Here is an 18,931-nt window from a genome sequence, read left to right as displayed (position 1 = left end):
ATCCCCCACCGAAAGGGTATTTGGAAGTCTTCGGGAGCCGTGTCCTCCCGAAGACGTGCGGCTCCATACTGCACAGGCGTGAGCGTGCAAGAGAGCGTGCTTGCGCAGGCACAGTACAGGGCCGCCCTTCTTCAGGAGCACTCGGGCTCCCTGAAGACTTCTGAAGCCTCCTTCAGCCGGGTAAAGCAGTATTTGACTAAATTAGTCAAATGTTAGTCAAATACTGCTACCGGGCGAGCCAGCACTGGAACGAGGGGACCAGGAGAGGAGATGAGAGGAGCAGGAAGGCTCTATAGGACCCAGAGCCTTCCCTCTCCTTGGGTAAGTATCTGTCTCATTTTTTTAAATGCGGTTCCCATTCACTTTAAAGGGAACCTGAAGTGAAAGGAATATGTAAGGCTGCCATTCTCTAATAAACAATGTCAGTTGCCTGAGTTCTGTGCTGATGCTCTGCCTCTAATACGTTAAACCATTTGCTCCTACAGTGAGTCGGTGCAAGGGAGGGATGGGCAAATGGGAGCCAGAGGCATGTTCCCTGCTCCATAACATGCTTCTGTGTCTCCACCCACGCCGTTCTCTAACCCCCTTACCCCGCGCCCCCTTCGCGGTCGGCATCTAGCAGGGGGAAGGGTGTTCCTTGCAGGAATGCCTCTTCCCCTGCTGTGATTGGGCAGCTCTGCCTCTCCCCCGCCTCTCCCTGCTCTGTGCTGTGTGTGGAGAGGTACAGAGCTGCAGCGTCATGACCCCAGGGCCATGCTTGCTTTTAGTTTCCTTCGGTAAAATAGCGATTGCGGTATGTAGTGGCGAAGGTAACTGATGCTTTTTTTAGTTTTTTTTTTTTTTATTTACACAAAAGTATAACTCGGGTTAGCTTTAATAAGCATGCAGATTAGAGGACTCCAATGGCTCCACGCTTGTTGCAGGTGTAGGATTCAGAAAAGAACTGAAGCCCAGCATGACAGCCAGACAACTGGCATTGTATATAAGGGAATGAAGATGGCATCCTCCATATTCCTCAAACTTCACATTCTCTTTAATTTGATAGATGGCTCAGTCACAAATAGATTGAGGAGAAATGGGGACCAGGCTAGATATTAGGCTACCGTAGGATCCCTCATCTTCACACCTGTCTTCTTCAGTAAGAAGAAGTGGGAGGACTTAGCCAGAGGCAGTGGCATAGGGATCACCATAGCATAACGCCTACTATGAAACCTGTAGCCAAGGGGGGCTCATTCTAAGTGGCTGGTAATAAGGGAGTCCACAGCCGGCCTAATGGAGACCCTTTGCAGACCCCCTGAAGTGCAGAGTAGCGAGTAGAACAGATTAGAGAACTATCTCACCTCTCTAAGCTCCACTGACAATCCATCGTCTTCTAGGCATCCCTGTCTCCAGCATCTCCCATCTCATATTGGGGGGATACTTCTGTCTACCTATAGTGGGGTGCACCTCTGACTTCCTATACTGGGGGTACCTAATACTTGGGGGGAGCTGTAGCTACCTATCCAGTGAGACACTGTTGGCTACCTATACTAAGGTTCACATCTGACTAAGAGCAGGTTGGTAGCTAGGGATGAATGAGCAGGGTTTCGGGCTAAAGTGGGGGCTGGGAGCTCAGTCAGAGTGTAGGGGGAAGGTTAGTGTTAGATGGGGTCGGGGAGTTAGTGTTATGTATAGGTAAAGGAGGAGTAATCATAGAGTTAAGTTAGTGAAGTCAATAGTAGAATATCGATAACATTAGCAATATTCTACTATGAGCTTCATCCTAACCCCAAATAATTAGCGGCCACCTTTTTTTCCATGTATGCCTTCATATGCACTTGCCAAACAAAATTGTACTACATTTACTTCATGGATGGAATGACTTACCTGTAGATGTGAGAGCTGGAGAGCCATGATCCATAGCTAGAACTGTTAACGACATGTCCACATCCTTAGTAGTGGGTATATTACTTGCCAGAGAGATCACTCCAGTGTGTTTATTTATAGAAAATGTATTCTGATGTTCTGCAAACCTACAAATATATTTTAAAAAGAAGACCCTTTACCAGTACTAACAGTAAACCTGTCATTTCACATATACAGTACGTGAGATGTCATTACCATCCTCAGTCTGAAATTGATAGTTACCTGCATTTACTGCACATTCTTTGGCTAAAGCACTTACCTAAAGTGAACCTGAAGTGACCCAAAAAAATATATAGATACTCTACTCACCAAAGAAGAGGAAAGGCCCTGGATCCCATAGAGCCTTCCTTCTCCTCTCTCCATCCCCTCATTCCCCCATTGTTCCTCTGGTGAAATTATTAAAAGCCAGAATATTCCCAAGTACTTCTGAAGGCAAATGGATCTGTACTGCGCATGCGCAAGTCCTGGCTTGTGCATGTGCAGTACGGATGTTCCTGTCTTTGGAAGCAGTGGTGGACATGAGCACATCCAAAGCCTTCCAACAGATCCCGAAGATGTGAATTTTAAAGGGGAGCAGCGGTGGAATGAGGAGACGGAGAGAGGACTGGGAAGACTCTATGGGACCACGAGCCTTCCCTATTCTTAGGTGAGGGTCTGTTTTTTAAGGTTGTTTCAGGTTTATGAGAAAACAATTAACAATTCTCATCATCATGAGGAGGTGGCAGCACTTCATAAGGCAGGCTGCATCTGAATGACCAACTGCATGGATGTGCAGAGCCTAAACATAGACAGGTTACACAACTTGCTTTCAAAACAGATGCAACAAAATGTGGGATATTGGCTTCCAAGAACAGTTTGCGCACAGAGTGTTCCATACTAGACTCTTTCCCAATGTTGAGGGATCCTCATGGAAGAGACCCTAACCACTAACTACCTAACAAAAAACATAGTGTGAACCTTGGGGCAACTGGCTATAAAAAGGTTTACACATTTTTTAGGAACAGGTAAAAATTGGCAGCGCTTCTAATCATGCTGCACCTGAAATGACTACCAACAGAGGTGTGCAGAGCCCCCTAGAGGCTAAATACACACCCTGTATTCAAAACAGATGCATACTATACACTAAACCCTAAACTCAGATTAAAACGGAAAATGCAAACTTAAATAGCACATGAATGCAGCTAACCATATGTAAACTTACATTTCTATACAGCAGGAGGAGGTGGCAGCGCTTCACAAGGCAGGCTACATCTGAATTCTCATCATTAACCAAAGGTATTCCTAATGAAGCAGCTGATATCAGCGCCATCACTGTGAGGCTGATTTGGGCACCCAGACTTTCAGCCTGGCGCTGCACAGATCAGCTATTAAAAAAAACAACAACAGGTAATTCGGCCACCAGCAATATAGCCGGTGCCCAAATGATGTGTCCACCCGAGCTACAACTCGGAGGGGAAATAGTATTTAGCACAAGCACTCTATCTAGCTGGCTTATTTTGAAGCACATATTCCTTTTTGTATCACTGATGTTTCTTGGTCTGTCACGGATTCTTTATTATTAGCTTATGCACTTGCACTTTAGGCCCCTTTTACACTTAATCAGATGCTCTCAGTTATAACTGAAAGAAAACTGATTTTCAAAGTAATGCCCATGTTTTCCTATGGCACAGTTCCTTTTATGCGGTTTAACTAAAATCTTTTTCACAATGCACAACTATGGAAAAAACACATACTAACGCACACTAACGGATACTAATGCATTAAAGGGGCACTATGGCGAAGAATTGTAAAATTTTAAATATGTGCAAACATATACAAATAAGAAGTACGTTTTTTCCAGGGAAAAATGAGCCATAAATTACTTTTCTCCTATGTTGCTGTCACTTACAGTAGGTTGTAGAAATCTGATAGAAGCAACAGGTTTTGGACTAGTCCATCTCTTCATAGGGGATTCTCAGGAATTTATTTCTTTTCAAAAGCACTTAGTGAATGGCAGTTGCTCTGTTCAACTGCCAAAAAACTGTGTAGCGAGCAGGGAAGCTGGCCAGCATCATTGTTTAAAGAGAAACTCAGACCAAGAATTGAACTTTATTCCAATCAGTAGCTAATACCCCCTTTTACATGAGAAATCTATTCATTTTCACAAACAGACCATCAGAGGGCGCTGTATGACTGATATTGTGGTGAAACCCCTCCCACAAGATACTCTGAGGAACGTGATACTCCTGGCAGTTTCCTGTCTGTGATCCTTGTTGCATTGTGGGAAATAGCTGTTTACAGCTGTTTCCAACTGCCAAAAAAGCAAGCAGCAGCTACATCACCTGCCAACAGTAAAAATGTCACCATGTGATAAATGTCAGAATGTAAATCAGAGATTTAAAAGATTTTACAATGGGCAAACACTGACTAAATCATTTATACATAATTATTGTAAAAATGAAGCGCTTTTTTATTACATTATTTTCACTGGAGTTCCTCTTTAAATCCTTTTTAGGGAATATCTTTATAAAGAATAAAAGCCTTGCTGAGAATCCCCTATGAAGAGATGGACTAGTCCAAAACATGTCACTTCTGTCATATTTCTACTACTTACTGTAAGTGACAGCAACATAGGAGAAAAGGAATTTATGGCTCATTTTACTCTGGGAAAAAATGTACTTCTTATTTGTCTAAGTTTGCACATATTTTATAATTTTTCGCCATAGTGCCCCTTTAAGTGTAAAAGAGTCCTTAGGCTTACCTATACTGGTAATTAAATATTGCATGATATAGTAAGTGATTGGATGAGCTGTTTACCTGATTTGATAGTTACATTTATTCATGTTTATCCCCACTTGTAACTGCTTTTAATGGTTTTTAACTGTTAACTACTTTTTTGTTGTACCAGTAAAGCTTGTTTTTGATACATTTACATGGGTGTAGTGGTGCGGTGTTTATAGGATCTTCTGTTTTTTGTGGATTTTGTGTGACCCAAATGAGTGTCACATTACCCCTCCTTAGTGTCAAGTAACCCTCCCAGATTTGCCTTTGTATCGAGAAGCCACCTAACCTGTACCCCCTCTGATTGTCGGGGGCCCCCTCAAATCTGCACGCCACAAATATTTGGGGTGCTGACTGCAGATATATAGTATGTAGTAAGTATACTCCATGTTGTGTAACCCTTTGCTCATTATGATGAAGGTACAGCAGGTTTACATGTAAACGATTGGTTTTTTACCCCCCCCCCCCCCCCCCCCCGAAAATAAATACAAAATAATTATCCCTCAAGCTCAATAAGAATAACATAGCATCCTTTTATATCAGCTCCTCAATTACCTGTATGAAATCTGTGAATTGTTTCCAAAGTCTGAGTCTGTGGCTGAGACTGCGAGGATTGGCTTGCATATCTTCATTGTAGTAAACATGAGATGTGCAGAATATCGAGGTTGCGTAAAAGATGGAGCGTTATCGTTAACATCCTTAATGACTATCACAAGATCGGCAAAACTCTGTGGAAAGTGAAGAAAAAATAAACGTACTCGTGGTGATAGATCGGTTTATTATCTATTCATATTTCCTGTTAGATAAACATTAGTTAAACTGCAGTATAGTAAAGCAACCACAAGATGTCACTGTCTTTACTAAGCTGCAATGATCTCTATGGTATTGTGATTTCCTGTATTTATTCTGTGTTCCTCTCAGTTCTAAGTAAGCTGCATTACCTGATCGTGATGTATGATATTTATGTGCATGTTTTCAGCAGTAAAGAGCAGTCACACTCAACTTCTACCCGGGAGAAATCCGGATAGTTGCTATCTGGATAACTCCCAGGAATGTTGTGCGGGGGGGCGGGGGGGGTCAATCTTACCTGAATGACGTCTTCATTGGGTCCATACGCATCGCCTCCCACCATGCGTTCCAAGAGCCGCATTCGCCGGTCACGTGACACAAACACTTCCTCCTTCAACCCGGAAGGAGGAAGTGTTTGTAGCTACGTGACCAGCGAATGCGTCGCTTGGAGCGCATGGTGGGAGGCGACGTGTATGGACCCGATGTAGACGTAATTCATGTAAGATTGACCGCCACGCCCAGCATTCCTGGGAGTTATCCCCATAGCAACTATCCGGATTTCTCCCGGGTAGAAGTTGAGCATGACTGGTAAAGAGTTCTAACTTGTTATACTGGGTGCCTATCTGCGTGTACAGACCATTTTGCTCCGCAATTTCCAATAAGATTTGGTTGGGAAGATGCCTATATGTGATTCTGCACTTGCATTGTGTATAGATGAGGGCATCTGATAAAAAGGGATGGTCAGTGAGATGCAAATAATAATTCTGGATGGCATGTAAATTGTGTGCATCTTGCAACTGGACCAATCAAAATAGACAGGAAATTCATTTGTTTGTCCCATTTCCAAAATGCATACAATTTACATGACATTTTCATGTAAGCTGGAAATATTTGCACCTTATTGATCATCTCTATTGGACTTGGGGTCCTCTCACACAATATGCATTGTGGTTTATGTAGACTTCCATGGACTCTTGCACATTACGAGGCAAATTTCAGTTGTGATACATCCATGTTTTTAAAAATGAATGCATGTGTCAATGCAAACAAAACGTGCACAAAAATCCGCACTGACCTGGGGAGAAAATCACACATTTGGTAATGTAATAGAACTTAATTACTACATGTTAAGTTAGGGCCCTTTGGAAAAAGCTGCTATTTTTTACAATGCAATGCGGTTTACAGACAGCAAACTGTCAGGGCCATGGTCATGACATCACACTGTGGGAGGGGTTTCACCACAATATCAGCCATACAGACCCCCTGATGATCTATTCGAAAAAAGGTAAAGAATTCTTGTGGGAAAGGGGGTATCAGCTACTGATTGGGATGAAGTTCAATCCTTGATTAAAGTTCCTCTTTAATGTGAAAGCCAGGGGTGTAACTGAAGGGGAACAGTTGGGGGGGTGGGGGAGCAGAGCTGCGTGGGGGCCCCAGCCACTACTTCACTCCCTCCAATAAAGGGGTTCATCCTTCAGATCAGGTGTTTTTGCGACTACACTTTTTATGGATGTGAAGATTATGATGGCCACCGCTGTCTTATGTCCCTTGCAAGATGCCCCCCGGGGTGTGAGGGTCACCAGGGAGTGGACAAAGTAAAGGGAGTGAACATTGGGGGGCCCCATGATTTGTAGTTACGCTGCTGGTGAAACCCCCATAACATGTGCTTGCATCGTATTGGGATGATATTGTGAAGGGGCCCTGATACTTCAGCAACCAGACATAACTATATTTTTTTCTTTAAAAAAGAAACTAAGAGAAGCGCTGAATTAAAATGATTGTAAATATATTAGTGCTGAGTATCCTCAAATAGGTGGATTATTTACACACCGATTATTTTCACAACGATTTCAGCAATCTGGTGTCCCCTTTAAAAAATATGCTTATGTTATTAAAAAGGGGAAAAAAGGAAAAAGATCACTTTTTGAAAAAAAAAAAGACCATATTAGTATTTATAAAACAGTTCTCACTGTAGTATATATAACTTCAAAAGATATCACCAAGTTCCAAAGGTCTCAATTGATGTATACCAATTGAGACCTTTGGAACTTGGCGATAGCTTTTGAAATTATATATACTACAGTGATAACTGACTTATAACTACTAATACGGACTTTTTTTTTCATAAAGTGATATTTTTTTATTATTATTGGATGTATGGAAATAAGCTTGCATGGTGTATAACGTTTTAATTCATTTAAGGTATACGGAAATAAATAATCCACCTATTTGAGGATACTTAGCACTAATAAATTTACAATCATTTTAATTCAGCGCTCCTGTTAGTGTGTTTTTTACAGTATCTCCTATTTTTTGGGGTAAAGGGGTGACTCCATATTGAAGAGGTAGCAGCAGGAAAGCAATCAGCAGCGCCTATCCAACTCCCCCTAGTATGTTTTTTTCTTTCTCTTCTTATTCTGAGGCTGAACCTTGTGTCCAGGGAAACGTCGCCTTTGTTTATGGGTCCTGGCAACCATTTTCTGAGCACCTTTGTCCTCATAGACTGGATACATTATCCCACATCTGATTTGCTAAATTAAATTGTCTACTGGTGACAAAAAATGAAATTCAGCACGTTATAAATTTGTAATTTTTCTAAGTAATATTTTGGCTGGGGTAGCCCTCTGATAATGATTTTATATAAACTCTCTCATTACCTTTCTTGGCGGCTCTCCTTTATCTGATGCTGCTAAGGAGATTGCATATTTGTCCTTAGTTTCTCTGTCCAAGGATCCAGTCACAAGAATTGTCCCATTCTAAAAGGGAAAGCAGGAAACTCAGATAAGTGTGAAAAGTACAAACTATACCAGGTTTTCTCACATGAGAAATATCGTCATTAAAATAATCTCAGATAAATCAAAGTGTGACAAAACGTATTTATGATAAAGCCTCTTTCACATGGAAGACTGAGCTGTGTGCTTGTCGGGCAGTTCAGGTTGCAGTATAATGTAGTTGACTGGAAGCAACACCTTGTAACACCATGGCAGTAACATGCATGTGTGCAAGCATCTGATATGCGGTTCTGCGTCTGGGTGTGGCTGTGGCCACACTCAGCTATGTTTGCGCTAAGTACTGCCCAGCAGAGGCACGCAGCTATTTTGTGTAAAAGAGTTATTTATTTCTTCAGTGAGTCTAAACACCGCTGTGGTGAATCCTCCAGTCACAGCAGTCTGCTTTAAAGTGTACTTGAGATGGAGGGAACAAGTTCTATTTTCTTCCAGGCCCTGTAGCCTTACAGGTCCCAAAGTTTTCTACTGGTCCTCTCCTTTGGGCCACTTTGCCCCTTTGAAAGCTTGCAGACTGCACCAGTCACAGGCTACTTGTATGAGCGGCCCTGGCCATGCACCTTCTCGATCATGCCCTTGTTGCCGGGAGCGTTTTGTGCATGTGCAATTTGTAAAGACTTAAACTGCACATGCAGAGAGCTCTACCTGTTCCAGGAGTGCGGGCAAGGCGGCACACAGGTGAGGGCGCACATGGATAGTCGGTGCACAGCGGCACAATGTTGTGAATAGGCAGGAAACCAAGGGACCTGTAAAGCTACGAGGGGCTGAAAGAAGCCCCAGGTAAGTACCTCAGGTAGAGTAAATAGAACTTGTTCCCCCGACTTTCCAGTTGGCTGGAAATATATTACACCAGTTAGTGACAGGTGCATGCCAGCTCTCTATCAATAAGGGCTCTTTCCCTTATTTCCAACATGCGATTTTCTGTTGAGCGATTTTTCTTGTAATCGGACAAGTCTCACTTCGCGATTTTCCAACTTTTTGTAGGAGGGAAAAATGACATAGGGAAATTGCAACAACATAATACTGTATTTGCTATGTGATTTTCTTGCGCTAGTGTTGACTTAACTCAACCACAAATTCAGGAGAAAAGCAGCATGTCCAACGTTTGGGTGAAAATCAATTCTCTTCAGTGAGAACAGGGCAGAGCAAATGATAACCGCAAATGGCGAGCAATATCATTTTTGGATCTAAATGCAGCAGTGGAAAAAGGCCCTGAAAGGATTCAGCCCCCACCCACAATTGTTAGAAGCTGGGAAGCACTTCTGTGTAGAAACTGTGTTCACTTACTCTTTTTAAACTGTACTTTCAAAAGATGTCACCCTTTACTAATGCAGTAAACACCTTCGTGAAAATTGTCAGTTTAAATCCATTGCCGGTAGAACCCCCCCCCCCCTCCCCCAAGTCGTGGGTGTGGGGGCCGCTAAGCTGGAGGGGGTAGCGGGCAGGAAGGGGGTATTGGGCACAGATGCGGGGAAGGGGGTCAGACCCCCCTCCCTCACCTGGGTCCGCCAATCTGCGCTCCCCCTCTGGCTTTTAACTGCAGCAGCAGCGTATTAATAGGAGGCAGCAGGCAGGGATGACTCACCTCTTCCGCGTTCCAAAGTGTGTTATTATTATTATTATTATTATTATTATTATTATTATTTATTGTATTTATAAAGCGCCAACATATTACGCAGCGCTGGACAATAAATATATACAATGATACAAGGATGACATACATAGGGTTATACACATAGAACAAAGTTATACATACAAATTGTACAAAATACATGATCATGCAATATGGGCTGGTTACGTAGGCCCAGTAATACAAGTACAGGCTGTCATAGGACAGGAGCACATGATCCTGTAGATTACACTAGGGAGTGGAGGACCCTGCCAGAGGCTTACAATCTAAAGGGAGGGGTGGAAACACTAGGGGGGGGGGGCTGTTAAATATTCCTTAGAGAGTTACTGTGTGGTAGGAGGTGGGTAGGCCATCATAAAGAGGTGGGTTTTGAGCGCTTGCTTGAATGTGTTGAAAGAGGGAGCAAGTCTGATGGGTGGTGGAAGGGCATTCCAGAGGGTGGGGGCAGCTCTTGAGAAATCCTGTAGGCGGGCATGGGAGTGTGAAATGCGTGGGGTGGTGAGGCGAAGGTCGTTGGAGGGGGCGACCTGGTGTATACTTGTGAACAAGCTCTGAGATGTAGGTAGGGCAGGTTTTGTGCACAGAGTGCGTTCCACTCTCGTCACATCCTGCAATGCCGTCCACTTACAATACAGTGGGCGCAATTGCAAAAATTGACGAGAGTGGAATGCACGCTGGAACGTGGAAGAGGTGAGTCATTCCCGCCCGCTGCCTCCTATTAATACGCTCGCTGTTGCAGTTAAAAGCTAGAGGAGGAGCGCAGATCGGGGGACCCAGGTGAGGGAGGGGGGTCAGACCCCCTCCCCGCCGCTGTGCCCAATACCCCCTTCCTGCTCATCGGCCCCCTACACCCACAGCCAGGCAGGTGCTCCCCTCCCCCCACTCTTTGCCACCTGAGGAACCCGCCTCACCCCACCTCATGGGCGAACCGGCCATGTTTAAATCTGTACGTTCCCATGAACTTCACCAACATTATTCCAACTTCTTAGTATTGTAGCTGCAGAAATAGCCTCAATCATGCCTCAGTATTTTTCATGGCACAAGGATAACTGGATGTGTCTATTTGCTAATTACAGCAGGTGACTAATTCCCAGCTGCAATGCTTTCTGCTTTGTGCAGCTCATGCCAATTTCCCTGATCTATTTACCCCAGTGGCTCTATGCTGCACTAGAAAACTACCATAGTAGGATTTCTCTAACAAGAAAAGTGACATTACACAAATGTTGGATGTCAATATTCTTACTTGGTGTATGATGAACATCTTGTTTCCATTAACAGAGGAGACTGTAACTTGCCCATTTATTCCAGCATCACGGTCAGTTACAATCACTTCTCCGACTGGAACCAGCATGGTATACTCGCCCTCAGGAACCGAGAACAGCAGAGGCAGGTTCTGGAACTCTGGATTATTATCATTGATGTCCATGAGATTGATAATAACCACTGCGCTGGAATTCAGCCTGTCAGACTCGGCATCAAAAACCCAGATCTGAAAAGAATGAAACAGGTTTCAGAGAGGGTATGAACATTGCTCACAACTGTCCCTCTTTTGGAGGGCCAGTCCCTCTTTAGGAAACTAAATCCCTCTGTCCCTCTTTCCTCCTCATCTGCCCCTCTTTTCAGGACTCATGTACAGATCTATGGAAATATATGTATTTTGTACTGAATTGATTCTAAACTTTATTTCCGTCCTTTAAATTGATATAATTCTTAATTTCACATGTTAATATGAAGAAAAACTAATCATGTAGAAAAGACAAGTGTGGTTTAAATTCTAAAATAACAGTTTTGCTTATGAATTTTTAGTGGTATGCATGGCTAGCGGTAAGCAGGGGCGTGTCTTAAAATATCCTTCTTTCTCATCTCAAAAAGTTTGAAGGTATAGGTATGAAATATAACTTAATGGACAAAATAAACTATTCAACTATTGTATTGCATCATTGTGCTAAAGGTATAAAAAGCAAAAAAACAAAAAACAAAAAAAATGAAAACAGGGAGAGTACAGACAGGATAATACAGAGCACTTAAATAGGAAAAAAATAATTTTTTTATAAAATTATTTCAGGACTGGTGCTTCTGCTGTCAACGTTTAACTCCCATCTAAATCCAAAACTGAACAAGAAAAATTGTTAAAGTGGGTCCAAGATAAACTTTTACTCATTGCATAATTGTTTAGTTTATATATAGTTTATAGGGAATGCATCAAGCGAAATACTTTTTTGTTTTGTTTTAATACCTTAATTACCTATTAACTAAACAAGCCTCGCCCACAGCTCCTCCAGCGCCTAGGCATTCTGAGTCCCATGTAGCAAGTGCTCATGGGAGCTCAGTCTGGTGAGGAGGAGGAGGCTTTTCCCGAAGGAGGAGACGTTACCAGCCAGATATTTCAGAGACAAGGGGGCGTGGAGGGGAGGAAAGAGGAGGAGAGGGGAGTGGAGTTTTCACAGGCTGAGTGGTGGAGATGCAGAGCAGCTTGCATGTGTGATGACAAGCAGAATATGGCTGCTCTCATTGCATCACAGGAAGAAATAATCATATACCGTTAAAGCTGTTTGCAGCTGAATTTGCTGTGTAAACCATCTAAACTTTAGATAAGATATATATATAGATAAGTTACTTGTTATAGTTAGTTTTTCATCTCGAATCCGCTTTAAGTTTTCAAGTAGTATGCAGTGAGCAATTGTTAGACTTCAATACCAGAAACATATCAAAGCAGCAGATGTCTTAATCCTTTGTGGATAGATGCACAGCTATAACCAGGCACAGCTACAACCAGGCACAGCTACAACCAGGCACAGCTACAACCAGGCACAGCTACACAACGAGTTTAAGAATTTGAAACCTTCAGTTCCGCAGTAATACACAATGTACACGAATCAGCATAACTGCTTTCAGAATTTGCCTTGTTTAATTTTGGGTTTAGCTAAAAATGTTTTACATTCATGCTGATCAAAGTCTGGACCATATTTCCATCACTTGGATCCCTTTGTTGCTGTATTTGTCCCATATTCCTCTGCTACCAACCACTGACATTGAATCAATGACATTGAAACTGCAGATGAAAAGTTCTAATTTTTATTGTCTAATATGCGTTTGTAAAATTCTTTGAACTTTGTTTTCATCTGAATGACAAAAAAAAACTCCCACTGTCACAGTGCAGGAAATTTACAACCAGTTCACTACTACAATAAAAAAAATGTATGATGTGGAAAGTCTACCAATGGCTTTTTAACAGTAACTTGCTTCCAATAAGAATCTGATTCCAGCACTTAGATACTGGCACAGAGTAAAGCACCCACAGAAGAATGTGTCCAAAATTCAGGAAGTATTTTTGAAATGACTTTTTTCCCAACATGTCTCACAAAATGATGACCCTGCAACACAGTCTGCGAGCTATCCCTAAATTTGAGTGCTTTTCAAGTGTCTTCTCAAAATTTGTATGTTCAAATCCTTACATAAGGATTAAAGTAGACCAGCTGAACTCTAGCATAGGACTGAAGAAAAACATAGAAACATCTACCGTTTGTACCGTATTTAGAGAGTTTAAAGGACCACTTTCTCGAAAAATTGCAAGATTTAAAATACGTGTAAACATATAAAAATTAGAAGTATGTTTCTTCCAGAGTAAAATGAACCATAATTTACTTTTTTCCTATGTTGCAGTCACTTACAGTAGGTAGTAAAAATCTGACAGAAGTGACAGGTTGTGGACTAGTCCATCTCTTCATGGGGGTTCTCAGCAAGGTTTTTATTCTTTGTAAAGACATTCCCTGAAAAGGATTTATACTAGATGCTGGCCAGATTTCCTGGTCGCGGCACACTTTTTTGAAGTACTTTTGTTAATAAACAAAACCATGAGAATCCCCCATGAGGAGATAGACTGGTCCAAAACCTGTCAGTTCTATCAGATTTCTACTACCTACTGCAAGTGACAGCAACATAGGAGAATAGTAATTTATGGCTCATTTTACTCTGGAAGAAATGATCTTCTCAATGTTTACATGTATGTTATATTTTACGATTTTTGCAATAGTGGTCCATTAAACTGTCTAATTTGCCCTCATCTGTGACTAATCACAACTGTAATTTGACTAAGCTTAAAGAGGAACTCCAGTGAAAATAATGTAATAAAAAAGTGCTTCATTTTTACAAAGAGTATGTATAAATGATTTAGTCAGTGTTTGCTCGTTGTAAAATCTTTCCTCTCCCCGATTTACATTCTGACATTTATCACATGGTGACATTTTTACTGCTGGCAGGTGATGTCAGTGGAAATAGCTGCTTCTTGCTTTTTTGGCAGTTGGAAACAGCTGTAAACTGCTATTTCCCACAATGCAACAAGGTTCACAGACAGGAAACTGCCAGGACCATGGTCCTAGCAGTTTCCTGTGGGAGGGGTTTCACCACAATATCAGCCATACAGCGCCCCCTGATGATCCGTTTGAAAAAGGAAAATATTTCTCATGGGAAAGGGGGTATCAGCTACTGATTGGGATGAAGTTCAATTCTTGGTCACGGTTTCTCTTTAAAGGGGAACTTCAGCCTAAACAAACATACTGCCATTAAGTTACGTTAGTTATGTTAATTAAAATAGATAGGTAATATAATCTCTTACCCACCCTGTTTTAAAAGAACAGGCACATGTTTGTGATTTCATGGGGGCAGCCATCTTTTTGGTTGAAAGGAGGTGACAGGGAGCATGAGACACAGTTCCAACTGTCCTGTGTCCTGATCACCCCTCCCATCTGCGCGCGCAGATCTCAAATTCAATATTTGCAAAAAAAAATTTGCACTAAAACAGCAGAACGAGAACATCAACATCAGAAATCCCATCATGCTTTGCACAGCATCAGGGGAAAAATGCCCGTGCAGTATTCTTCTGTGCAGCAAAAAAGTTCTGATGCTGTGAAACTGTTAAAGAAACACCAAGCCTTTTCAGTGCTGCTGAGTAGATTTTTAGTCTGAAGGTTCACTTTCAGTCAAATTTTCAGAGATAAGGAAACAGACTTACCACTATGTCCCCTCCTATTTCCTTCTCTTCCCCACCCCATCCCTCTAAGGGGAATGTATGGGGCAGGGAAGAGGAGAGAAGGGAAGGGTCATAGAAAGAAACATTGCAACAAGCCTTCCTCTTCCCAAAATTGATACACACCCCCGGTTATTTGAGCTTTTAAAGGGAACCAGAGAGGATGAAGAAAAGGTTTTATACATACCTGGGGCTTCCTCCCGCCCCATACGCCTGGATCGCTCCCACGCCGCCGTCCTCTGCTGCCTGGATCCGCCGGTACCGGGTCCCGTCTTTGCCGCGAGTCGGCCGGCGGACGCGGGCAATTCTCCGCATCACAGAGGGCTCCCTCCATACAGGTACGTGTGTGGCTGGTTACTGCGCAGCCGCATGCGTACGGGTATGGAGGGAGCCCCTGTGATGCGGACAATTGGCCACGTCCGCCGGAAGTGACGGGCCAGGTACCGGCGGATCCAGGAAGCGGAGGATGGCAGCGTGGGAGCGATCCAGGCTTATGGGGCTGGAAGAAGCCCCAGGTATGTATAAAATCTTTTTTCTATTTTACCGAAGCATTCCTCTCTGGTTCCCTTTAAGCCACCAGAAATTACACATATCCATTCCCACCTGTGCCGGATGAAGGAGACTCTACTATATTACATTACAAACTTAAGACAAACTATCACTAGAATATTACTAGAGAGGAGAAGCAACTTGCTGAAAACAGTGTACAATCTAACATGCTTTCTGTAAGAAATCAATTCATGAAGAATAATGTTCACAAGAAACAATGTACCTTTACAAATACTTGTGGTGTTAATTCTCTGTCCAGTTCTCCATGAACCAAATGCATCACTCCATAATTGTCCACACTGAACATAGTGTTATTCGTTGTAAAATGATGGCTGGTCTGTCCTTCCTTCAAACAATAATAAGCCACAATTGAGCGGTTAAAGGACAACTGAAGTGAAAGGGATATGGAGGCTGCCATATTTATAACCTTTTAAATAATACCAGTTGCCTGGCAGCCCTGCTGATCTATTTGGCTGTAGTAGTGTCTGAATCACACCAGAAACAAGCATGTAGCTAATCTATTCCAATCTGACAATACTGTCAGAAACTCTTGATCTGCTGCATGCTTGTTCAGGGTCTGTGGCTAAAAGCATTAGAGGCAAATGATCAGCAGGTTAGACAGGCAAATGGTATTGCTTAAAAGGAAATAAATATGGCAGCTTCCATACTCCTTTTGCTTCAGTTGTCCTTTAATGTGAGTGATTTTATTTATTAGTAAAACATTAACTTGCCAGTAGTCAATAAAATATACAATAGTATGTAAACATCATGCACAATTTAAAATATCCTGTGGTATAGCTAAATTTCCCTAGATCCTGATATAAGAGACCCCACAGTATCTATTTGGGCTTCGAGTGAGTAGGTTGGCCAATGTATCGCCAAGAGATCAGAATTGGCCTATTGTCTCATCTTAGCATAGGCCAAGGCATTGTTTTTCTCCTTACCATTCCCCCTCTGTCATGTGCCATGCACTGTCCCTCCACCCTCATCCATAGCAACAGAACACATTGCTAGCCTGCAGGCTAATGATGTGTCTGTACAGAACTCTGCCCCGTATTGTTGCCCGAGGAATGGAACCCGGAGGACAAAAGTACTCGTGTGTGTAGATACATTTAGTATGAGAAAAACCTGCCACAAAGATAGGTGCCATTACATGTGTGATCAAAACATCAAAAATATAAGGAATTTGTCTAAAGGTGCGTACACACCTAACAATAAATGTCGCCTGTCGGGGATGGTGACCCGATCCTCTTGGATGACATCGCCTGGCCAACTTGTACAAACGCGTGTCAACTGTGTAGCCAACACCGCGTTCTGTTGCTATGCGCGGGGGGGGGGGGGGGGAAGGGGGGAATGAAGCGGCATGTGTGTGACATCACACAGCAGCCGAGAGAGCGGCGTCTTCAAAGAAGTTGGCCGCCGCCTGGCCTGGTTGATCCACAGGGGAGATCAATTGCCAAATGGCTTTCGCTGGTCAGTGACCTCTGTACGCACACCTGACTATCATCGGCTTAGGCGGTCGTTATCGGCTGCCTCGGCCGACTTTAGTCAGGCATGTGTATCAGGCCCCCGACCAGCGACCGCCGCTTGGCAATCGATCTGTCCAGCTGATCATCTTGGCCCAGCAGAGGCAAACTTCTTTAAAGACGCCGCCGCTCCCCGCCCGCTGTGTGACGTCATGCACATTCCGCTCCGTCATCGATCCTTCCTACCCGGAGCTCAGCTGTCATCAGAAAGCTGAATAAGGGGCGGCAGAAGCGTGATAGAGGCCAGTGCATGGGATACTAAAATCTAAGCCCTGGCAGAGATAAGATGTGCAAACAGGGCATAGATTTCAACAGTCACAGTGTATGTCCGAAACTAGTTGAAGGGAAAAAAAAAAGAAAGATAAAAAAACAACATAGAATCTGTTTGAATAAAATAAATATATGTTCACTTAAAAAAAATAATATCTTGACTGATAAGGTCCTCCTAACAAATAATGTGGTGTAAGCAGTGGGCTCCTCGTGCAAGGGCTATGACTAGACACAGAATACAAATAACATACCCCATCCTTGTCAGTGACCGTGACTACCAGTATTTCTGCTCCAGGAGGTACATTTTCAAGTACAGAGGTTTCGTAGATAGATTTTGAAAACTGAGGAGGGTTGTCATTTTCATCCAGAATGTTGATCATTACTACAGAATCAGCAGTTTTAAGATAATTATCTTTCTGAGCAGCCTAAAAAGAATAAAGTTGGGGAGTATAACATATATTTAAAGTGCACATAACCCCAGGAATAGAAGTTTGCAAAAGTCATAACCATTCAGCAGCACTCACTTTTACTTGGTTTTATTCTGTTATTTTCTTTAAAAAATGTTCTTTAATGTATAAAACAACCTGTAAGGATCCTGATCATGTGTTTAACATTCATAGAAGTATCTACCAGAGACTGCTGGCAGCCCCACCCACTTTTTGCTTCTCTACATCTCCACAATAGACGTAGCATGTGTTCTTATTTATTTTTTTTCAATTCTTTATCGATAAGTTAAGTTAATAGTGTATCAAAGATGATGGCCTTACTTCAGAACAGGAGAATGACTAAACCAAATTCTCACCTAAACAGGTGAATACTGAATATACCCAGAAATAAACAGATACTGTGGAAAGAATTTTATAATTAATCTGTTAATCTTTATGTATATCCTGTGTAACCTATGTGGCTATACAGACCACATGCACAAGATTAGATTATTGTGTTAGAGTGACACTTTAAGTAAAAGGATTATTGTTAACCAAGGAGTTATCACGATATCACTGAATATATGTTATATATATGTTTTGAACCATTCACTGTGCACAGCTTTCTATATTCCTTCACAGTAAAAGACCAGAACAACCTTCAAACCTCCCCCCAGTGTCATTCTGTGCCAGGCGCAGAATGAGCAGGTTGAAGGGGCCAGTCTAAACCAGTATCCTGAAGGTTTAGAGCGACTCTGAGAGAAACGAAACAGGAAACTGGTGAACAGAAGATTTCTTGTTCCTGTTGACTTCTAAATTATTTATGAAGGACACAGAGGAGGACCGGACACACCCAGAAGAAGAAACTGGACATTGCTCATTGGACTCATGGGACTACAGACTGCTTGGAGGGAGGAATATATTAGCATGTTAACTGGGGTATAAAGATCAACAGAGGAAGGAAGTCTCCACCCTTTTGTGACTGGCCAGGCTGCAGCTAGCTTGTTTCTCCTTTAATAAATGCTGGTATATAAAAGGGTCCTCAGCTGAGTGAATAAAGATTTCATTTTCATTGGCACGAATTGCAGAAGTCTCATTGAGTAAGTTATTTTCCTTTAACATCTGGTCTTCATCGAACCGGAAAACCTATAGTCACAGAGAGGTGAGTCCTAGGAGCGCGTTTGCGACTGGCGAATCTGATAAAAAAAGCTGGTGAAAGTCCACCGGGACTACGTTTCCTTCAAAAACAGGTGGCCAAACGCAAC

General features: G+C 42.5%; 1 protein-coding gene across 1 annotated transcript in view; it reads right to left on the bottom strand.

Annotated features, from left to right (window-relative positions):
• The window catches only part of LOC137504243 (protocadherin Fat 4-like), a 162,106-nt gene that overhangs the window by 84,704 nt on the left and 58,471 nt on the right, over positions 1-18,931 (bottom strand). Inside the window, exons 10-15 of the mRNA XM_068232389.1 lie at positions 17,493-17,666; positions 15,669-15,791; positions 11,114-11,359; positions 8,112-8,210; positions 5,221-5,393; positions 1,867-2,012 (exon numbers count right to left, since the gene is read on the bottom strand). Coding sequence (XP_068088490.1) covers positions 1,867-2,012; positions 5,221-5,393; positions 8,112-8,210; positions 11,114-11,359; positions 15,669-15,791; positions 17,493-17,666 — 961 coding nt within the window. The remainder of the gene's footprint in view (positions 1-1,866; positions 2,013-5,220; positions 5,394-8,111; positions 8,211-11,113; positions 11,360-15,668; positions 15,792-17,492; positions 17,667-18,931) is intronic.

Source organism: Hyperolius riggenbachi, chromosome 4 (assembly GCF_040937935.1).
Source record: "Hyperolius riggenbachi isolate aHypRig1 chromosome 4, aHypRig1.pri, whole genome shotgun sequence".
Lineage (NCBI taxonomy): Eukaryota > Metazoa > Chordata > Amphibia > Anura > Hyperoliidae > Hyperolius > Hyperolius riggenbachi.
The sequence above is the reverse complement of the archived record's forward strand: the minus strand, read 5'-3'. Positions and strand labels throughout refer to the sequence as shown.